At 44.7% G+C, this 24,512-nt stretch overlaps 1 protein-coding gene across 2 annotated transcripts in view; it reads left to right on the top strand.

The window, feature by feature from the left end:
- The window catches only part of LOC105284420 (heterogeneous nuclear ribonucleoprotein L), a 156,094-nt gene that overhangs the window by 39,565 nt on the left and 92,017 nt on the right, over positions 1-24,512 (top strand). For both annotated transcript variants that reach the window (XM_026968423.1, XM_026968422.1), the window contains exons 4-5: positions 21,696-21,781; positions 23,216-23,312. In XM_026968423.1, coding sequence (XP_026824224.1) covers positions 21,696-21,781; positions 23,216-23,312 — 183 coding nt within the window. The remainder of the gene's footprint in view (positions 1-21,695; positions 21,782-23,215; positions 23,313-24,512) is intronic.

The following is a 24,512-nucleotide window of genomic DNA, read 5'->3' as shown; positions in this document are numbered from 1 at the left end:
ATCCAATCTTTTTTCAGGAAGAGCGAGCGTTTCATCCCCTCAACGATATCGCTTCGCGAAGACCTGAAAAAGGCGATTTACGGAACCACGTGCTATTCACACAGTCGCTATTGGAAATAACGATAACTTCCAGGCTTTTTCCATTTTCACGCGGAGCGTATGAGCGAGCGAACGAGCGAGCGCCGCTTAAGCGCGTCGCGACAATGCAAACTCGCAATGAATCGGCGGTGACTCGACGAGACAATGTGTCCGTCGTTTCTCCCCATGAGGTATTGATTTTTTCCCGCATGCTACCCACCGGGGTTTCGATGACATAACGGTGGATCGCCGAGCGCGCGCGTCGTCCGAATACCGGCCGGAAGATGTATAACTGTTTGAAATCTAAGTGCCGGTGGTGTTGTGACAGGTCGAAACCAGCCGGTGCTCATGTATCACGTGCCTTCGTGTCGCCGTGTCGGCCGTATTATCGGCCGGATTACGGGCTCTTGTGATGCACAGACACACGCACATGTATATAATATGTGAATACGTATACGCATTTCGCTGCGTATCCAAAATACGCTGGATTATGGCGCGATGCGGGGATCCGTGCGAGAAGACTCGCAAATGTCGATCGACCCTCTCGACGGTCGGAGTTATTCATCTTTAATAGCATCCTCGAATAAACGATAAAATACTGTCGATTTCATGAAACGGTTTATTTATGAGGCGCCGCGCGTCCCTGAAAACTGCACGAGCTGATGGAAAATGAGAACCGTCGGATTTAAAGCTGTTTAATTTTTTTTAATAATTCGCTCGATCGTGATGTTTTTTTTAAATAATTTGGCACGACACGACTAAATTGAAACTTGTGTGATCTGGGATATTTATCAAGATACTCGTGCTCAATTTGATGATGCAAATTGCACGCGGACTTCCGTTGTTTGTGCATTTTCTTCTCGCCATTTGCCCGACAATTTCGTGCAAAGGTAGACACTCTAAAAGGGAAATCGCGAGTGTAGTCGTGACGCTAATTGATCTCGTTGTGGTGCGCGTCGTTATCGACACCAGCGGGCAATTGTTAATTAACGTTAATAAAATCACTTGTGCACAGCTTTTTGCATCGGCGTGTATCGTGCGCGCGCGTGCGCGCGTTATTAATTGCGTGTGCCATTACTCGGCTCGGTCGTTCGCCGAGCCATAATTATTATCGTAGCCATTATCTGCCGATGTTACGTCAATTTAGCCGGGTACATGTGTCGCACGGCCATTATTAAAATGATATTGTTAACCGACAGCGTAGCAAGCCACGCCGTGCGTGCGGTTTTTCCGACGACTTTCCGGCTTGTCATTGCACGGCCAGCCGTAGGCGGTTGTTATTATCCTTCGATTATCATGCATATGCGATGTAACCGCATTACAACGGATTGCAAGATCCGCGCGTGTTGCGTGGACGCGTTATTGTCGCATCATGTAATTGTGTCACGCCTGTCTTGTGTCTTGAAAACTGCAAAGTATGAAAAAACGCTGAAAGCGTGCACGTAAAGGTCACAGTGATTAATTCTTAAGCAGATTTCCGCGGAAAATATCATATTTCGCTGCAAACGCGCGCAACCGCTTTTGCATTAGCTTTCACGAAAAGGAGCTTTCACGAGTATAATTTTTTTCTGTTTTAATTAACGGATTACGGTATGGTCCGCGTTTTGCAGGATTGATCGGAGATGAAAATTGTATGAGGAAACTGATAGTGATACACGACGAGGAGCTTATTACGTCATTTTTACAGAGCAGCGTGTATTATAAAATTTCGCTGGAAATGCATTTTCCGCACAGAAACGGATTTCTTATGGAAATCCTTTCATGAAAAATTTCCATGAATATGCAACTGTGTTTGTTGGTAGCCAAGGTGCACCTAACTCCTTTAACCCTTTCATTCCTAATGCTGATTATAGTCGGCATCCAAGTTGATAAGGATTATGAGAATTATGTGAAAGAAATAACTCAAGTATAAGAAAGAACAATGAACTTTAATGAAGATTACGAAACACGTCTTTATCGATCGACTACTGAAATGCGAGTGCCCAACTTTGGGCGGAAATGATTGTGATCCACATGTTTGCGCATGAGTAATAATGTGGTTCGACATTTCTCGAATGATCCTGAGAGATCGCTATATCCGGACTAATTGAGCTTACATTGATTAGCATTGTCTCTCGCATTCACTCGTATACATTATTTGACTCATTTTAAATGAAGTACAACTAAACTATCAATATTCAACACAAGTAATGAGCCGTGCACTGATAAAAATCAGTGCAAATTTACTAAGGAAATTTATTTCTTGGTAAATTTACCTTAATTCTTATAGGTTTTTACTAAAGATGTGTATTTTTTCTCTTGGTTTAATTGAAAATACAGGAATATTACGAAAAATAAACTGAATCTGGTAATTTTTTGAAATCCATATTATATTACAAGAGGTGCTATTGTCTGTTTCAATTTCCTCTATTTCTGATTCTGAAGTGCTGAATATAAAATTTATTCGTCTTCTTTTGCGAAATGTGAAATTATCTTCATTTTCATCGGTCGAATTATTTTCTGAATCAGTTAATCCGTTTCCGAATAGATTCTTTTTTAAATTTCCTGCCAACATCTTGAAAAGGATTTAAAATGTTTTTTAAACAAACTGTTATTTTTTACAGTCGATTAAATAAATCAAGTTCTGTTATTTTTTAAACAAAAATCTAACTTCAAACTTTTAAGTTAAGTTTTTAAATTAACAGATATGCATACCAATAGCCAATTTCTTCCGAATTTTTCAAATAGTTTGAAAAAGATCTTTTATTATAACACTACTTGCTTATTTCATTATAATAGTTATTGTACAAATATTACACTGCCGAATTTACATCGCAACATTCGGGAATTACAGGAAACTAAATAGATCTTCAAAACTTATAGATTACTTTTAACTATTTGTAAAGTGTATACTCGCGGCGGACTCCTCCGTACAGAGGAACTCATGTACCGTAAAGAAAGGGTAAAATCTACGCGCATCCCACTTATGTGACACGATTACGATTACGATAGAAGGAAACGAAACTAATATAACGCAATAGCGAAACTAGCTTAATGAAACGCAACGAATTCGAATGGTAGAAAAAATGCGAGCTTTCTCGAGGTTCTGATTAAACGACGTAATAAATGCGACGAATTGGAGTATCACGTTTATTGGCTACCGGCGCGGTGTCAGCGCTAACAGTTGGTTACCGTCGTATCCGCCGATCTATATATAAAACACGCGAGAGCGAGCACGCGCGCGGCAGCACGTGGTTCCGCATTCTGTGCCGCGGCGACGAAATAACTCGCGCCATGCGTCTCACCGCGCCGCGCTAAATCTCAATTAAAAATGAACCGCATGAACCCGCGACGCCGTGGAGATTTATATGCCCGTAGACCGGACTAATCTTTACACGCTTGATATTCATCAAATCCGTTCCATCTTCTGCACTCGGTGCGTGCTAATTCTTGGCCATTAGCCCCCGTTCACCACCGTTTCGAAAATCTTGCTTCTGCTCGCAATTTCCGCCGCGTTTCACGCGAATACCGCCGAAAGCGGGGAGAAACGGAAGCTTATCGTTATGCATGCGTGGTGGAATATCAAGATTATCATATTTTATTTTACGACTTAGGTTTGAGCTCCCAATTTTTGTATCTCATCAGTTTTGTTGTGTTTACCGGAGTTTGTTAATTTTAATGGATTCGATCGTTGACACTTGCACTGCCAAGCATATTTGAGTTGATTTCCCACTCACGCTAACCAGATTATTAAAATTTATTATAATATATTCAATATATAATTAATTTCCAAATTTCGATAAATCAGGATACTGAATTATTTGCATTATGTCTACTCTGTTATGCTTTTCTATTATCATTAAACAGTTATTGTCTCGCAAATGTGGAAAGTGACACGTGTGTGACACGTATGTTAACAATATTCATTGTATGACGATCACCGTTATGACGGGGAACATGTCAAGCTTCTCGCAAATGCGACAAGCTTTATTTTCATATTTCTTTCACCAATTGCTTCGAATTTAAGATTTTATCATTTAGCATGACGTGTCGCGAGGCGGAGAGACGCGCGCGGGAGACGAAAGGCCGCCATTCGGAGCGGAAAAATCTAATTTTATCCTCTCGCTCTCCGATGTCTTTGCCCGTCATTTCCGATCGTTCTTTTTTCGGCCGGGCGAAGCTTTTTACCGATAGTCATGCATTATCCGATGTCCGGGGCAACGTGCGCGTTGTATATCAAGGGAATTTGTTTGTTATCGCAGGGAATGGAATATCAACCGTGCTTTGAATTCGGACGATTAATCACACCCGTCTGACGCCGCGTACAGCCGCATTCGCGAATGCCGCGCGATATCGATCTACGACAAATACAGATTGATCGCGTAGGTGGTGCGCGCCCCGTTTCGCCCTTAACTTTTAAGCTTGCGTGGGCCAACGTGAATTCTCAGCAGCGAGCTGGACCTAATACGAAACCGATTTAGTGGAATCGCGATTAAATGGAACTACTGAAAAGCTGCAAATTTCAAGTTCCAAGAGCAGCGCTTTTGGAACGCCGCTCTAGTTTCGAGGTTATAATTATAATTAAAAGTAATTATAACGCGCACTGATATAATTATGCAGATTATTCTCAGCTAATGACTACTCTGATTCGAAGGCCTCTCGTAACGGCAAGCTTGTTTCGATATTAATTAGCAATTCGTTTCGGCATTTTTAGGTAACGACAACGTTTCTGCATTAAAACATCATAACTCACAGCGTTCGCAATTTCCGGGAATTTTTCCGTTGTTAATTATGCTCGCAGTAAATAGCCGCTCCCGTATCCCGCATTCCGCGTCGATTTATGCAAATCTAAGCGGCGGACTACATTTTGAAATCGTGATAAACGAGGGCGGGTTGCTTTTTGCGCGCGATGAAAGCTAGGCCATGTACGCCGTTATCTGCGTCTCCACAGGAGAAAAGCCTCAGTGAGTTAGCTGCACATTTTACTGTCATCTCACGGGGAAATGTGTTTCGCGGAACAAAGACTCGTAACCGAGGACAGCCATTTCTCGCCTCCGCTTTTACGGACGATATTTGACGATATTTGACCCGTACATCATCGTTACGTTCACGCTGTAAAGGTTTAGTTACGATCGAATCGAGTAGGCGCAGTCGAGCTATTGCATATTCCTGCTCGTTGAAAATCATTTTCTTCGCGCCGTGGCCGTGGTAATTTTCAAATTGTTTCATTCGCTGTGAAATCACGAACGAGAAAGCTCACGTACATATCTGCCTGGTTTTATGGCGAAATAACGTGTCAGTAATGTGGAGATCGGTTTATTAGACACCTTTCCGAGCCATATCTGGCTTGCGCAAGGAAGCAAGGAGGAGAGAAAACTGTAACTGTGAGTTTGAGAATGTGGCCCCTCCGAGTTTTCTTGCGATAGGCATACGTGTGAGGCGTGATCGTATCTTGAATATTTTATACCTCCGTGGCGAATTTCTCGCGTGATTCATGGCATAATAAATAAACGCGCTCAGGAAGTATCTACATCCAGCTCAACACATTCTTTTATGCGATCAGCCAGAAGAGAATCATACACGAAGCAAAGTGCTGTGTATTGTCAGAAATGATTGCTTTACGAATGTTTTTTTATGAGAATTCTTTGATCCTAAATCAATTTTCTCTTTTATATTGAGCCATAAAACACCTGCGCTCCCGTGATTCGCGTATTACGTTCTGATTTACAGAGACAATCATCATTCATTCATTCTAATCTCGTAAATGGGCGTTTTTATGGCTTCTGGAAAAGCGTGAAAATATCTCTGTTTTTAATATACGTACGTGACTGTTCGTAAGAACCGTGCAATTTCGCGGCAATACGTGCGCTGCGAGAATATCCGCGGAGCAGCGCTATTCGTAGATACTCGAAGCGCAGTATTCTTGAAATCTCATCGCATTCGTGTACTCGTGTGCCGTAGGATGGTCTGATGCATGTTTCAAGGAGTTTATCTGGCAAACGTATCACGGCCGGAGCCACGGTTTGCGGCACTATATTTTTCATTCCGGGTAAAAATGTCAGGGAGGGCATACGAATGGCAGGTTTCTCGCCGATTAACAACGCTGGGTTTTTGATATTTGTGCTCACGCTCGGAGTATCCGATAATCGAATATCGGAAACTAGTAAAGTACACCGGGAAATATTGCCGAGGGACGTGATTGAAATGTTTCGCCGCTCCGCTCGTCCCGCGATGCGACGGGGAGATCATTTTCATAGCGGAAAATAAGAATTATCATTTTCGCGATCGGCTCGGAACAGGATGAAAATCTCAATGGGTCTCCAACGGATTCGAATCGGCGGTACTCGTGAACCTCCGGCTTAGAAATTATCGGCCGCAGTATTTCAAACTGGTGCCGTCGCGACTATATACCTGTATTAAGCTACTTTCTCATCATAATTTTACAGTGCACTATAAAATTTTATACGAAGGGGGAAACAGCTTGCGTGGCCGGCAATCGATATTCCCCCGAGACGCTCCGGGGGAAATTTTTGAATCTATGATAGATTCCACTCGTGGAACATATTACGGCGCGAGATAACGCGGTCCTCCATCATCGGGTTCCATTCACCTGTTCGACGTATCAGTTTTATGCGGAGATACGCTCGCGGGAGGGATATTTTACGCTCTTATCCCGCGACTTCCTCCGCGAATAGTGTTTTGTCAGCCGGCCGCGTTCGCGTCCGCATAAATCTTGGACGAGAATCCGTCGCCCAACTCGCCGTTCCCGCGAGCTTTGCGCGAGCTTTGCACCCGCATGTACGCGTGTCCCTATTGCATCTTGCACATCTTGTTTAAGTGTCTTTGAATGCGCGATACTCCGTGAGCGACTTGGTCCTTTGCACCCGGCGTATCTCGCTTGAACGCAAATGCGAAGCGCCATTATTACTCCCAACGACGACGCTTTGAATCAGATGACGTCAGTCGCATTTTAGTGATTCAGCTCACACGGTTATGACACTTGGATGATATACATGCGAGGCATGTGCGCGCTTATATGCGCCATTGTAACTCTATACGCGATGGCATAACTCGGCAATATTTTAAGCGGCTAAATTCATCTCGTAATAATTGAATAATTACATGAATAATAATCGCATAATCGCATTATTGATAATTGCATAATCATCATTAGCAATTTACTGGAAATGGACAAAAGTGCCTCCGGAGCGTTTAGATGTTTGGAAGGAAAGAAAACGAGATTGTAGTGGAAAATAGAACGAAAGAGGATTTGATATATTTATCACGGATATATTTATCATGGATGCAATTTCTTTTGCCGTGCAAAGAAATATTTATAATGTCTTGTCCTGTCTAAAGCGCGGCATAGCACGATGCTTTAGGTTTCGGTATTGCGCGAAATACAACAAAATTACTGTAAATATTTTTGTGGGTCCAACGGAAAAGTGTACATGTTATTTCGCTGTTTGTGAAAAACGCTCGATGTTGCCCGACGGGTCTTTTAATAAAACCAAGTTTATAAGGGCGACGAGGAGCACGCTCCTCGGAATATTCATAAAGCACGTTGCTAGCTGCGAGAAAAATACGAACGTACAATTTCAGGACAAAATGCAGCTTGCATCCCTGGAATACCCGAGTCGACATCGCAATCCGATTAGTAGAGGAAGAACCTCCCTACTGCTAGACTTTAGAATCTAATGAAAGGTTGTACGCGCGATGGACTTTTTCTATAATTATGCAGTAGATCCTTCCCCTTTTAGCGACGCACTTTTAATCACCGTTTATATTGAGAAATATCTCCTCGAGTTGTTTTTTCTCCAACGTGATTATAAACTCCAGGTTTTCTCTACAAAATTTTATGAATATTTATTTATTATCTGATAAATCCATTATATAATCTCACGGAAAAACTTTATAAAATTTTTAGCGCATACACGGCATTGATAGATGTATTATAAAATAGATATAGAATCTTTTATATATTTGTATTATTAAAAATATCCTAAATTTTTATGTGTGAAGCAAAATAAATATAAGTAAATGTGTACGTGCGCGAAGATATTTCTAAGAGTTTTATTATAAGCTTATAATATTCTTGGAAATATTTTCGTTTACTTATATTACATTTACTTATATTTATTTTGCTCTATTCTCTGAAATTCTTCGTCAAATTAATTCGAACACAAATGCGTATTAATCCCATGGAGAAACACGCGAGTGTTTCGCGCTGTAAGAGCCGTTCCTTCGTGCTGACATTCGCATCAAAGTATCTCATAAGCGGCAGTTTAGGGGCCCAAATGTAGTGCTTATAGCTACACCAGCGTAAGTTACAGCGTAATTAAGCTGCCACCTATGATATGTTACGACGACGCGCGCGTGATTTACACCTCGCCTGCCTTATTTAAGCGCATCCTGATGCGCTTCATTCTCTGCGAGCGTGTGAAAAAAGTGTGAGCTCGCGCGCCGTCGAATTAAGCTCGTTTCGCGAGTTCGTGAATATTCCGGATTTGCATGAAAATGTTACAGGGTGCAGAGTTGGTTTCCGCACGGTCCGCGTTTCTTGCGCCAGTGATTTGGGGCAACGTTGACGAAATGTATGAGGGTGTTTCGCCGCCGTCGGGTTTTATGGATATCGCGTAATTAATTCGCGCCGGGAAATGCGACGGACGAGTGTACCTTCTCGACGAAGCTGCGTTTATATGCAGCTTTTACGCAAAACGCGCTTAATTTCCGCGTTGAATTTACAAGACGCGGTGCGCTGAACCAAATTGAATAATATCTGTTGACTCAACTGAGAATTATTTTGAACGTTTGCTGATATCGATATATAGCTTTCTATCGATAATAATCGTAGCTGTGCGAGGAATTAAATGCTTTCCACTCGTTCATATTCGAAAACGGCGATATGACGAAAAGCAGAAGAGATGTGATGCGCGTTTGTTTAGCGTTTCAATATTTCGGTCGTGTCGGGCAGCCCCTTGTTTTACGATTTCGAACCCTTCGGCAGGCAGAGCCATTTCTTCTCGCCGTCTTATCGCTCTCTTGTAATAGCCGGAACCCATATAACCGCGATTTCGCACTCTCTTGGCGATGATGCACGTCGTTCCCGGTGTTAAGAACGGGAGATAAAGATTCTTATTTCCGGCAGTGACATTACGCGTCCATTATGAGCACGTCGAAGGGCCCTTAATCTCACCCACAGTTTCAGCAGCTCGGTCGACGACCTTTCGTAAACACTTGTACGTCCACACAGAAACTTGCATGTATCGCTTGCCATCGAGCGCAACTTTTAATGTCATTTATTTCGAAAATATCGATAGACGGCGGAGACCTGGTGGGTGTTTGATAAGCGACACGACCTCGGAGATAAGGCATGATGGATCTACGTTCTTGTGAATTTTCGGGGAAATAATCGCCCCACCGAAGTTGTCGACCGAAGTTGACTTCGAATATACTTCGGGGATAAGCGATTCTGCAGATCGGGAGATATCGTTTAGATATCATGGCGCTTTGAAAGACTTGGGAGTTTGAGGAGTCCTCCTCGATTTGAATCTCGCGAAAATTTCAAGCGAGAACGCTCTTGAAATATCGTAAAGATATACATACTCCCCATTCATTTTGTATTTCAAAGTATAAGAGAAGAAAGATTTATGCAAATTTTATGTAGGTTAATCGCGTAGATTAAATTTGCATTTGAAAGTAATGAGTAACTTTTATGCGACTGTGCATTTTCCGCTGAAATTTTCCATGCTTTCCTGCTTGTATTATAATAATATAAATAACGTGCCGCGCACAATTTGAATTTATTCTGCGGATAATTTCAGCGCTATAGAGATATAGAGATGTCTTCAATTTTGCCAGCTTTGCATAATTCACCGCTTCACTCAGATCTTAAATCTCATTTGACCCAATTCATAGAAAAAGAATATCGAAAAAATGATTAAACGATTAAACCACAAGTAAAACTGCCCCAGATTGACAAAACATGGTATAAATATAAAGAATGTACGTCATGTATATGCGCGAATGCGAGAACGAGTCGCAGTTGAAAAAATGATGATCCAGGTCATATCAAATGCAGAAGCTCACAAAAAGTGTATTATTCAGGACACAAGAAACATAAACATAAATCTGAAACTGCGGTGATTTAGCTCGATCCTCGCGGAATGTACACTGATAATAAAATCGATAATAAAAGTGACTATAATTGCATGGTAAAAAAATTATAGTCGGGATATTCATTTTTGTACTAAATTCTATTATAATACTAGTAATATAAATCATACTATTCCATTATACTGTTAGCACTATTCTACATGCTTGGCGCCTCAGGATATATAAATTATAATAAAATATATTATAAATATATAAATAAATAAATATATAAATTATAATACAATTATAGTAACTTGAACTATATTTTTTATCAGTGTATGTTAATGCACATGTTAAAATCTCAGAATGTGTGCGTGATTTATCCGGAGCTTGGAACTTCCGTAACGCTCGCCGAGATTAAACGGAACAACGACAGCTAGGTCGGATATCGAATGTCGATGACATTCGTCGATCGATACTTGGATCCGCGGGGTGGATGTATAAGCGCTTTACAACCGGGCCGCCCGGAGGATCACCTAGGACGAAATCCGGATTTTCGGAAAAGCCGTGGAGAGAGTTCGGAGGACACGCCGGGCGTCCAACCGCCGTCGGTACCACTGCTGTTAAATCCGTCGTCGCAGTTTCCACCGTCGCGAGATACGTTGAATCTATATCCACCGCAACGAGAAAGCACCACGGCTGCTTTACGAGCTCCGCGAAGGCGAAACTCGGCTGCTTTACGGCGAGCGGTTATAATCGGCTGTTCGCTACTTGTTGAGCAACAGTTTCGTTCGCCCGCTTGTCCAATACGTGCATATCGGAATAGGCAGCTTCGCACTCGCAACCGTTCGTTAACCATTCCCCATACTGCACCATTAACTCCTCCAAACTGCAAGAAGCTAGGAGTTGCACGCTACGTTTTCCTCCTGAGTTGTTTCAGGTGAGAGATTGGATAACGCGTTTCAACGCACGCACGAGCCGGAGGAGAGCCTTACGATTAGCTTTCATATCGTGACGGTGTAATATCCGCGTAGTACCGCGTTCTCCGTCCCTTTTTACGCCGGCAGTAAAATCTGTCTGGGGGATACGCGATATGATTTATGAAATCGTATCTTTTAAGATTCCATCTTGAGATACCTTCTTTTCGCGCTCTTAGTAAGGTCGGGGTTCGCGAAAGATTACGTGGTGGATCCGTTGCTTCTCGGAGCGGTCAAGGGATTAATTAGGAATTTTAGCGGGGGAGATGGGGGAATTAATGAAGACGCCGGGCACGTCGATTATCCGCTTGTTGGACAGCAACGCGCTGGCTTCCGCGCAGTTCCGCGTGCGCGCGCGCGCGGTAACTTCTTGAATTTCCCAGGCCATTAGCTATCCTGTTAGCGGGCTATTAATTTGCGTGACACGCGGGATTAGAATCCGGGCGAAATCCAGTTTAGAAACTGCGATGTAAAGTGGAACGTAGCGGGCGAGGAGAGTCGTTTCGTCCTGCCGGATGCGGCGGCGGCGACGACGACGTCGAGCTTTGCACGTTTTAAATCTCTCGATCTCTCGATTTAACCGGTCGACCTAATTGGCTCGGGAATATGGATATCAACGATACGCCAAATTCGACAGCCGTATCTCGCGCCGGCCTTAATAGGATTACATCGTAATGGGACGACTATCGCATTTAGCGCTATGGGGTACCTCCGCTCGCGCGATAAGACGTACCCCCGTTATACCCCGATGTTATTCCGAAATACATAACGGTTCTTCAGATAAGCGCCACGTCGCGCCTCCTCATCCGGGTATGACATGACATTACCGTTGGACGCGCATCGACGCCGCCCCCGGCTTGATGGCGCATTGTTACCTTCGAGGGATAATGATAGGCACATACGAGTCTTCCGTTCCTGATACATTTGAAGGCTGGCGTTACTCGCACTGATAAAAAAATATAGTTGACATTATTATAATTTTACTGTAATTTATAGTATCCTGAGGCGCCAAGCATATAGAATATTGCTAATGATATAATGGAATAGTATAAATGATTTATATTACTAGTATTATAATAGAATTTACTATAAAAATGAATATCCCGACTGTAATTTTTTTACCATGCAATTATAATAAATTTTATCATCGATTTTATTATCAGTGCGGTTTGTAAAGTGCGCGACATTGGGTTTTTGGCTGCAACAAATAACAAATAGGATTAATATTACAAATTACTTCGAAATTTGCATTCATGCATTGCGGCAAGTGGCAAGGGATTTTGCATGTGCGCTGTGCGCGTTGCGTTACTCGCGCGCATGAATTCTGTATAATAATAAAAACGAGCTCGTTAATTTAATAAAACCCGTGATATTTCCGCGAGCTTTTTTTATTTATGTCAAAAGTTTATAATTTAATATTCTTCAATATTTGCGCATTCTGGTTCGCGCTCGAGCCCACGAACCCGTGGAATAGTTAATTACAGACGTCGAGTGATCATTCTCTGAAAAACGCGCGTTGTCACGTGCAAAGCGGAAGTCTCTCTCAGAAGTTTCAGTAGGTACGCAAAATAACGTAATGCCGGAAGAACGGTCTCTCCGGCTGGTCTCTCCTGGGAAATACAAAAGCGGATACTCTCCTCGTAGCATGGACCTACATCACACACACACACACTCTCTCTCTCTCTTTCTCTCTCGTCCCGGATCCTCCACTTTTTCCCCGACCCGTGTCACGTGCTGCTCGTTGAAAAGTCTTCCGTATTCTCCTCCGGGGTCTGATACGACACAGAATAAACTCCTCGAGTATGCGCGGCGACCGCTGGAAAATGTCTCTCCCAGAGTGACCTAATTATCAAAATGCTCTGGCTTTTACATCCACAAATACGACTATTAACAAAAGCGGCTGATGGCGGCCAAATGTGCTAATTTACAAAACTTACCGGTAGCTGAGATCCGTTTGAGTCTTTCTTGCTTTCCTTGCTTTATGTAGCGGCTTCGATCCATTCCGAGTTACTGCGAGCTTCTCCGCTGGTCTCAGCAGCGTTCCATTTGATCATGAAAAATACCGAGCGCGTCATATCAAAATATTGAGTTGCGTTTTTAATATGTACAATGAATTAAAGTTGCTGCACGCGAGATACTCGTAGCGTTTCGCGCGAAAGAAATTCCCTCGTGTTCGGGATTCCAGACAGTTTAATCTTCGAATATCGAAAACAGTTTAAGCCGCCGCGCTGACCTGGGGATCTTCCTGGCAAATATTTTCCTAACGACAAAAAAATTTGATATTTCACTCTTCATTGAAATTCCCTCGTGATTTGCACGAGCTGCGCAATTTAATATCGAAATCCTCCGATCACCGAACATCCAATATCTTAAGCCTCAGCTATTTCCTTCTTCAAATATCAGGTCGTCGGATATGAAACGCCGGATTTCGAAAGTTTGATCGGCGTAAAACGTCCTTACGGAGCAAATATCTTGCAGTAATAGATTATGCATTGAGGTAACGGTCTTCTCTTTTTTTGTTCCTTTAAGTTGTCGGGGAAAGAACGAAATTTCTCGGGAGAAATTCCCAAGAACGTGTGGCTATCTCGTTATCTCGTTACGTTAACTTTGCGCGAACAAGTTTGCGTACATATATAAGTAACTTTATATACGAATCGCTTAACTTTACATGGGATAATTAACGTGGCTAATGCGAGTGCTTCAGCAGAAAATTTAGTAGCTGAATGACATTACTGCGGCATTTAATGTATGTCAAAAGTTGCAAAATTGCGACAAGACGACTTGCGCGATTAAAGCTCCGACCCTGAGAGGAACGCTCTCGCTTTTCGACGGAATAATATCGCTGTGCATGTATCAGACGCGGCATTAACTGACCCTGCCTTCAATTTCTCGGAATTATCCGGGGATCGTAGACGTAAAGCCGACGTTTCGCGCGCACAATGTAATACCCTTAACACCAAAACAATGACCGTCGGACGAAATACTTCAACATCCGGCACGGCTCCATTGTGAGAGAGCTCAGCGCAGTGATTCCGCTTATGGTCGAAAGTCGTGAGCGCGCGTTGACCTTAATCGTTCCTCCAGGTATACGTCGTGTGTGTGTGTGTGTGTGTGTGTGTGTGTGTGTGTGTGTGTGGTGTGTGGTGTGTGTGTGTGTGTGCGTGCGTGCGTGCGTGCGTGCGTGCGTGCGTGCGTGCGTGCGTGCGTAGGGTAGCAAAGTGTCGGTGATTACGGCCAGCGGCGTTCTACAGAACGTTAGGGTGGAGTCTTACCTTCTTAGGGGCGCAACAGGGATCTGTGAAATTGAGCGCACATGCGGGAGAGGGGCGAGCGTTCTAACCCGGTGGCACTCTTGCGTGCCGCGAATTTTCTTGCGCCTTTAAGTTGCCCCGAACGAGATGGAACGATAGCCGTGCACGGACGCTCGTGGTATCTGCGCCGATGATCGCCGAACGATAGAGCGAACACTCTTTTTGGCCCGCGGGCAAAAGGCACGATGATCCGTATCGACTCCGACGACTCGAACGAAAATTGACTTCGCGTCTTATCACGCGTTAATCGAACTCGGCCACCACGAGGGGAAATAAACGGCCGGATATATTCATGCTGCCCGCCTTGTCATTTTTCGTGCGCGGAGTGTCCGGCGATCGCGATACGTTCTCTAAGTGGAACACCCCTAATTCGTGTGAGGTATTTTTCTATATAGCTCACACCTTTTTTCTGACAACCTAATAATCCACCGTCGATACTATCGCCGATCTTAATTTTCACATCTTTTTTATGACAATCTAATAATAATCCACCCCATCGATATTATCGCCGATATTAATTCTCCTCAGATAACAAAAAAATGCGATAACGTGTCTAGCTTGAAAATCGCGCGAAGCATTCCATGCAGAAATGTCACATTTGCAGCGAGATGTATGACGCGGGTCGTAGCTTTCTCATCTGGACCGGTCGCGCGACATTTATATTCGTGAAGGAAGCGAGAACAAGAGGAAAGAGCGTGCGGTAGGTCAGTTATGACGCCAGATTCCACTAAGGCCGAAAAAATGAGCCGGCGTCTCTCCTGGATTTCCCGCCACCTCTTCGCGGAGACTTGCTTCTCTCCTTTCCTCTCCCCTCTCGTCTCCTTGCCTGGTGCGACACCCATTTGTCTTGCCCTCGTAACCGACACTCGTCCTCGTTCTTCTCCTCCGGCGACTAACAGCGCGTTCCGCGCCGCAGCTCGCGTTGCAACGGGAGAATAATGCGACGTCTCGCGTTTCCGGCGGCAAACGTTCTCTCATGGAAAACTACGACCGCGTCGTCCGACGTGGCCGGCGAATTTCCCCCGAGAAATTGACGGCAAAATTGAGACTTCTTTCTGGCCACCGCGGTGGCTATCTCGCTCGGTCCCTCTCGGTTTCGTAGTGTAGCGCGCTTTTCCGCGCTTTTCCGCAGCTTACCGTGTGTTGTTCAATTAGCGCTACGACGGAATCTACCGGTGCGCTTGCTCGTAACCCTCGGCTACCGATCTCGCTGGATCCTCCCGAGGAGATCCACCGGAAATTAGATTTTCGACCGACCCGCAGTTACCCGCGAAACAAGATTACCCCAAATGGACGCGAGCGATTTGATTCTGACGTTCTGTTCCGAGTGGAAACTTTACTTGAGAGGTGAACATTTTTCTGCCGGACAATATTGTCCGTGCAAATCGTTGCACGCCGCGTGGATATTCTAATTATTGCATGTCTTGAGGTCCATTAATCACGAAGAGCAGCGTAATCTAAAAATCGATACGCGCGCATGTTCGTAAATGTTCTATCAAGTTCTTGCAGGCTGCCGATAAGCGCCGCGACGTTAAACATTGATCATGTATCGGCGCAAATGTCACAAGTTGGTTACGCGTGTTGGTTAATGAGAAGCAACGCTGCAATTTCCGTGCGTTTTGTTGTTCCTGCGGGATGATAAATCGCCGCTCGCATAAAAACTCGGACTTTGCGGTATTTTCGAGCGCGAGATAAACGATTCGCGATATGCGCTCTTCTTGCTTTCTATTTTAACGAATTATTGGCCAGTCACGGTCGATAAAATTGACACTCGGGGCGCAAAATATTTTTACGGAGTGCCTTATCTTTCACCTTCGACAGACGAGATGACGAGCTCGCCGATAAAACGCGCTTTTGCAACCTCGGCGCAACAGCTGATGGGTTTACTTGCCGTCGATATTCGCGCGAAATGTAATATTATATAAATTACAAGCGGAGGGCTTACAACTCGGGAGATTGCTAGATGAGAGTTTGCGAGTCGAGGACTCGGAGTTTAGAGATTAGAGACGTGAGTTAAGATTGAAATTAAGAGAGGGGAGTCGAGTTTGCTTAGCGGAGAGTCTGGAGACGCTCGCGTAACGCTCGCAATAAATTCCGAGTGCTTGTGATCGGAGAATACAATTAAGCGATTTGCGTATAGAGATAAAATGCGTATACAAGATAAAAAATTTTTATTTCGCGTTACACGACAAACAATAAAAAATCATATTAAAGTCGTGTTAGGATCCGTCTCTCCAAACGTTCACGTCAGCAGTTTTATTTAATTTGGGTGAAAAGCTGCCCGGTATATCCGGTTTCCTTTTGCGTATCGCAATTTTTGTCAGAGCTTTCAATTTGTCCGGTGCGCGCGCCGTTTTGCGAATACCGCGCTTATTAGAGTCGGATATATAGGGTAACATTCCCTCGACGGCGCATGCCGGCATTGCACTCAGGGGAAATACATCCACGGGTGCATCCATGGCGCGCGCGTTGTCTTTGTAACCGGGTGTGGTGTGCCTTCCTACGCTCGTGTCGGGCAAATTGATGTCGTAATTGCGGACGCTTCATTACTTTTTCACGCGTCTCGTCGCCCATCCCTGCGAGAATGGGATTGGAGTGAGATTAGAAGCGGGACGCGCTGCCCGTAGATTCCACCTCATCTTATCTCCCATCGACGCCGAAAGACCGCTTCGCGGCGGATTCTCCCCCGAAAGTGTGCGAAAGAGACCTCATTCTCCTTCGCAACGGGGAACGTTTCGCTCGAACGTCATTTTTCTTTCGGATTTCTGAAGAGAGAACGTTCTCCTCCCCCCCCCTCTCTCTCTCTCTATCTCTCTTTCCGCGAGTTGTCACTTACATGCGGGCCCGGAGAAACGTGGCTCTGAGAAATGTGGCCGGAAAAATTTGCCTGCGTGGCGATGCCACCGAGATGCGCGAGGTCTTGATCCCGGAGCTTGCTTATTTCACGACCGGTGAATAAGGACGAGAGATTTGTAGCCGGGTTTTGAAACAATGAATGTATTGTTACTCCCGCTCGCGAAGTTGAGAAGATCTACCAGCACGTTCATGACACATAAAGGAGCACCGCCGTTCTCCACGCGCGCGCGTTCGTTTCATTCGTGCGCAGTATATAATTCTAATTAATAAGCGACGTCGCGGCAGTGACGTTTCCGTCCTTAGCGAATCGGGCTTTGAGAGGTAACTCCTTGTGTCGTGTCACAAAGCGAGCATTATGTCCGGAACCATCTGGCATCGAGGAGAAGAGAGCGAGCGAGCGAGTCGCGGCAGGAGAATTTATCAACGAGCCGGAAAGAGCGACTCGCTCGCGCGCGGAGATATTTCCCCGTTCGAGAGGAACGCAGTCGCCCGCCGTCATAAATCACCGGCTCGCTTTTCCGAGCCGATCATGTTTTATAAATGACGACGGATTGGCTGTATTAACACACACTCGGAGAGATGCAACGCGGGAATTCCAATGAATTAAATAAGACGATACCTCGAGCGAGCGCGTGCGCGTTCTTCAGCCCGTGTAAACGAGCGCTGCTGATTGATACCCTCCGACGAGGCAGATCTATTATTGGTGCCTGACCCGCTCGAGGAACGTGGATTAACCCCATGGCGCTTCCCTGCCGGCGAACTGCACTGTCATGCAACCTGAGAACGGAAACGTGGGACTCGTCTGTACGCCCCCCAGGCGTGCAATTCTTGTCTGCGCTTTGTTGCCCGATAAAATGCAAGTTGTGCCGCCCACTCTCGCGATCGATGGCCCGTCACTCAAGAAACGTCGTTAATGAAATAATATCTACGTTATTGCGTTTCCAAGACTTCTGCTAACCGCGGGATAGCCTAAAGCTCTCAAGTCTGTTTTAGACTATGTAATATATTGCGCTAGATTTGATGCAATTTCTTGAGAAATGTTTTGCTGCAAGATTTGCTTGCCGTTAAATTGTATTATCTGTTATACTGTATATTTTATTTGACGCAAGATTTGCGCAATTATTTTAGTTATTTAACTGCCAAGCTAATTTCGTAAGCCCGTGGTGCTGTTAATTTTATTTTTTACATGCATTAATATGTTTATATGACCTTTTCTTCTTAAAATAAGCCAAGGAATATCCTCCTTAAGTTTGTCTACTTACTTAGGAAACACCCTGTATATTATACGAATGGTACTTGATTCTACTTTTACTTATTACCTCTAGAAACAGTTTGCAAAATTATTTTCCTGCTCAAGTTATTAAAACTGCAATCTTAATGTTCACTACGTACAGCTTTACGCTATTTCAGCAGGTTTAGTAATTACTATACTATAGCTATTCAGCAGAATGTCGACTGGGTAGGATATCGACAGGACATCTCCAAGATTCCTTTTCTTGCAGCTCAGATACTTCAGTGCTGATTTCAGCATCCCCAGCATTGATTCAAATAGCGATGAAACGAGATCCCCCCTTGTATCACGACGTTTTCTCGTCGCGGAAACGCGGCAGATAAGCTGGTTTAGTAAATCACGTTGCGCGGCTCTTTGATGCGTTACCTCTCACCCGGTCGAGAATGCATCTTCGCCGGGACAAAGGATTACGTGCTTTCTTATCGTGATCCCGGCGAAAGCGGGTGGCGCGAGTCCGCTTTGTGCACCAACCACGCGCGCGCGCGGATAGCGTCCGTTCCTGAATTTATACCGCTGTGGCCACCCCCGCAGCGTTCCTCGCCAACGTATTCTCACCCCCACGTGTCCCCGTGTATACATTATGCGCACAGCACAAAAGGAGTCCGCTACTCGTTATGGCAGGAAAACACCGCGGACAATTAGGCTCGAGTGCGGGTTGTGCGCATTTCGGTTTCCGCGAGGACGCGGACAAATACGGACAAACGGCTACGTCGCTCGTGAACGCTCGCTCCTATTCATAAGCCAATCTAAAATGCAACGGATCATGCATATTACATGGCGCGCGCGCGCTGAATATCCCGGCGACGGCGCATAAAAATCGCCCGTCCGTTCGTGATACGATTTTGCATAATCCGGCATGCATCCCCTTTTTTATCAAGTCGAAACAATTTAATTACCACGCTCGACCGTGCATTCGACCGAAGCTTTTTTAAGCTCGATGAGCGATCCAAGTCGATCCGGGCTGTTAGGTCACGCGAGAAGATGGCATCTCGGATCTCTGGACCCAGCGCCGCAACGGAAGCTGGATGCGCGAGGGGTCAATGATCTGCTTGATCTTGCGAGCTTGCACAATCACACGTACACATACATGATGCGCGATACGTGTATAGCGTCAAATTAATAAGCTCGAGTTCTACAACCTCGATTAACGGGAAGACGCGCCGAGTTCGAACAGTTCGTCTCTCCCAATGAAATTGCCAGGAGCATAATTAAGACGAGATTCTACAGGATATTCAAACTCCGAATAACTGCATGAATTAATCTGCCAGTCGTGACAGTCCACGGTCGAACAATTAAATCGCCGCGCGACTGTTGAAGCTGCTCGAACATCTGACATTCGAGCTCCCAGACGGCACAATATCTCCTCCCGGCATTATAAAATTTATATAATCGCGAGACGCGAACACAGGGTCAACGGAGACTGCACTCGCTCGCGGGAATGCAAGACTGTGAGTCGTCTCTTCGGAGCTTATTCAGATGTCATGTCTTGTTTGTCTGCTGCTCGCATGACTAATCGCGCGCGCGAGATAATAAGGTCAGCTCGTCTCGGGCCTGCGTTCGGCTGGATCGAACGTACGGCGGCGTGTACCGTATTTTTCCCGGATAAACTGGCGTGACTCAGGCATTGCTGGATTCGACGAGTCACCAGTTGCACGTTTTCTCGTCTAGCGCACGAGAGATGTGCCGCGGATACGGAGAATTCACAGAGAAGCTCACTTTGGCAGCGAGCCACGTCGTGTCATCGCTCGTGCCGCGCAAATTTCAGACTACCCCTCGGCTCGGGACGCCCTAGCCGACAGGTAAACATGCGCTCGCTGCTAAACGCTCTCAATTATCGAGCATTTTGATGTAAAATGCGTCGCGATCCGTCCGCAGCTCCGCGCGCTATATGTGTCACTCTCTTTGACCACGCGTCGCCAGAACTACGTTAATGATTACAGTTTACGGTTGCAAATCGCTTAAAGCTTTCACAACCAGCGAGACGTTTCACTTAGTCTCTCTATTTATTTTACTAGTTAGATGATTTTCGTAAATTGGCGAATTTATCTGCGAGGACTGCAAAGGCGGGTTAATCCAGTGAAGAATGAAGCTAGGTGTTAAATGTTAAATGTTGTAAATAATCGTTGATCCGATGATAACGTTTCGTTGACATCCAGCGAAACGATAATCTTCAAATGCGTTCTTATCGTTGATGATGCAGTCACGATTACGTTCTGAGGATTAATTATGGAACGTTAATTGCAATGTAAATCAGTGTCGCACGGGCGTGTTGCGATTCTGCTCTGCCTCTGACCTGTCCTGCACTGTTCCGTGTTGCAACGCGCTTAATCTAATTCCGGTGACAGCATTCAGACATGTCTAACATGATGACAATTATGCTCACGAACGTTCATGATTATTTCATGCGAATCTTGAGGCGCAGTTCGATCGCGCGAAATTGATTCACAATTTGGGAACCCGTGGGATGACAGCAGCATCCATCATTAAAGCTTTAAGTTCAAGCTTCCCGCATTCCGCGCGCCTTCCTGAAGGAAAGCCGACGAGTGAAAAGTCACAGAGGAAAACTGACTTTTCCCTTGGTCCCGGAGGGAATGAAAAGTAGCGGCGCATGAAGCATAGGTCAGGGCGAGTGCAGCGCGCTCGCGGATGGATTCAAACGCAGTTTACGATTTGTCTCACGTTGCCCTCTGACCTCTTCTCGCTCCGCGCAAACTTCTGCCTCAGATCGCGAAGACTTTGGTTGGACGACTTTGAACGCCTCGTATACGTTACGCGTGCAGGAATACTTCGCAAGGCGCCGCAAACTTGGCTCGTTCGATTTGCAATGTACGCGCGTGATGTACGACGTGCATCGATCATAGTGGAAATGGGTTAACGGAAATGCGAGGTGCTTTGGGATCGACCATCGCTCTTCTGAAGGATGAGCCTTTCAATGACAGATCGGAAAAAGAATGACAGTTGCGTGTCGCTGTTAAGAGCCGCGAAAACTTTCTGAGCTGCAGTTTAGCCCGAGCGATAACTGCTCCTCTCAGATTGGTGCTGCTATCCCGAAATATCCTCCGACCAGTCTGTGCATCTGTTAAAGTGCATTCCTCTTTTCTGTTGCAGGAAGTGTTGCACACGATCAGCACACCCAGCGGGCAAGTTCAGCGCATCGTAATCTTCAAGAAGAATGGCGTACAGGCCATGGTTGAATATCCTTTGCAGTACACTTCACTTTAGCGTTTGTAGCGTTAACGTGCGCGTAACGATTGCCCGCCGGCAAATTTCGGCGCTCTCTCTGCTCTTTGTTTCAACATCCCTGCTGCGTCCGAAAGACATGTAAATCTCAATTATATAGAGATACGGACCACTTCCCGATTTCAATAATGTTTTAATATGTCCTTGATTACATATTAAACAATTATTGAAATCGGGAGGTGGTCCGTGTCTCTATATAATTATCCTCAATTGCATAGATTAACGCAATTTACATAAATTCGAATGCCGCTATGGTGTGTTCACGCGCTGCCGTCGCGATAAATCACTGGGAACAACAGTGTCACAGTGCCTAATGTTCTGCTTGTGCCATGTGACACGATTTTACGATAGCGGATATTGCGCGTTTGTGTCCAGAGGATTAACGTGGCCGTAAACTTTTTCGCGTGACGTGTAACGAGGCTGCTGATTTCCGGGCAGAATTTCCGTGCGGCCCGACTTTACTCGCGCCGTAAACCGAAAATGAAAGATCGCAAGGGAGATCACTTCTGCTTCGTGCCGCCGTACGCGTTCATTCCCAGTTAATCGAGGAGAGCTTGCCATGCAAATCCGCCAAAGTTCCGTCGAGTCGTAGCATAACGAGCGCCCTCGAATTTGGTAACACCACCGAGAAGCGACTGATTTATTTCGTACGAGCAAATCGTCGCGTTCCATGCGAATGTGATTTAGCGCGATAACTTCCGGGCAACATCGCCGTAAGCACGCGAGTCAAGGGTCACCCTTACCTCGAGCTTCCTCGAGGTGAACTTGAAGCCCACGGGATCAACTCCGCGCTCGCTCTGACACGCTTTTCCGAGCCCGGGAAAACTTTGCCGAGACATGCGCTGCCATTATCGCGTAATGAAGATTTACAATGGAGATTCGGCTCGATGCAGCTATTTTTTCGCACAAAAGCCTCTTCGCGAATTCACACGCCGAGAGAGAAAAGAAGAAAGAGAGAGAGAAATGCATCGTATATTCGGCAAATCTCCGTCCGGAACAGAAAACGTATCCCGGATTATTCGGATTATTATAATCCGAATGATAATCGTGCCGCGCGCGACTGTAAATTTGTTAGAATTTCGCATCACGTCGGACTTTATCGTCATTTACATCGCGCGACAGACTCCTCTTTGCCGGGAAAATAACGTCGTAATAAAAATAATGCTGCAATGGAAGATCCGCGTTGTTAAAGCACACTACGTCTTATAGTGTTTCTTGTATCTTCGGTTGATGTAATTTAATTTTATAAATAATTTCAGTTTCTTAATTATATCATTAAATTTGTATAAATGTGTTATTGGAATCTAATTTTGAAACTGTCAAGTCGTTTTTCTTTTTTTTTTAATGCAAAATGTTGAGCTTCTTTAACTGATCTTTCCGGCAATCACGTTCGACTCGGTGGAATCTGCAACCAGAGCGAAAGAGACACTACACGGAGCGGACATATATTCCGGCTGCTGCACACTAAAAATCGACTTCGCAAAGGTGAGTACACCAGCAATTACCTTTCACTATTGCGCGCCACCCTCTTTCGGGTGGAAATTTATGCGCGAATTCAGATATGCAAATGCTGCGTAACGGCGAGGTGAATCGCTCTCGTCGACCTTAAAAAAAAAAATAAAAAGAGAAAAGAAAAGAAGCGACGAGAAAAAGCGTGCCGTTCTTAAAATTCCGTTGGTGTTTTACATAATGCAACTCGTGCCAGCGTTCGTGGAAGTTCGGGAAAACCTGCTCGCTCTATTCATTTTGCGACGACTCGTTACCAATTCCAATTAGCGATGCTGAATGCTCATGACCTCAGAACAGAATTCTATTCGATATTTTGCAACAGCTAATTAGCGACGTGTAAGTGCACGTCGCAATATCGATAAATTCCACTTGAGCTCGCACGGTGCTACTACAATCGCGATTCACGTAGAGCTATCAGAAATATGAATTATGCTAAATCATGCAAATTCCCAAGTGAGCTGACTATTTTGCTCTCGAATTATTTGACGTTTAATCTGCGCGATCTAGAGGCAAAACGTAGCTGCAGAGTTTCTAAGATAATATTCAACTGGCGCAGAGAGAAAGATTTAGCGATTTAATTCTCAAAATTACATTTGATGTACGAAATTATAAAGCTATACGACAATTATTATTACGCGAACTCTCGTCGCTGACTATTTTGTTCTCGAATTATTTGACGTTTAATCTGCGCGATCTAGTGGCAAAACGTAGCTGCAGAGTTTCTAAGATAATATTCAACTGACGCAGAGAGAAAGATTTAGCGATTTAATTATCAAAATTACATTTGATGTACGAAATTAAAAAGCTATATAACAATTATTACGCGAACTCGCGATCAAATTTCGATAATAACAAAGTCCGTATTGATCAAAGAATGTTTAAAAAAAAGCCTAGAGAAAGGAACAAATTATTTCGCGCGAACATTCAGTGAGGGAATTTTACCTGCTTCAGTCTTGTATAATTTTTGCGTCAGTTAATCGATAGTTGTAATTTAATGCAGAATGACTCGCGGAATTCGATTTATTCCCATGATATTCTCTTCGTGTGTGTAATTAAGCGAAATATACACCGTTCATATTATAAGGAAAACCTTTCATGCATATCCCTTTCACACGATAGTATAACGATGATATAATTGAAATAAATCGATCTGGCTGGTTTCACTGAGATTACGTG

Source organism: Ooceraea biroi, chromosome 3, assembly GCF_003672135.1.
Source record: "Ooceraea biroi isolate clonal line C1 chromosome 3, Obir_v5.4, whole genome shotgun sequence".
In the NCBI taxonomy this organism is placed as follows: Eukaryota; Metazoa; Arthropoda; class Insecta; order Hymenoptera; family Formicidae; genus Ooceraea; species Ooceraea biroi.
This window is presented reverse-complemented; position numbering and strand designations above follow the sequence as displayed.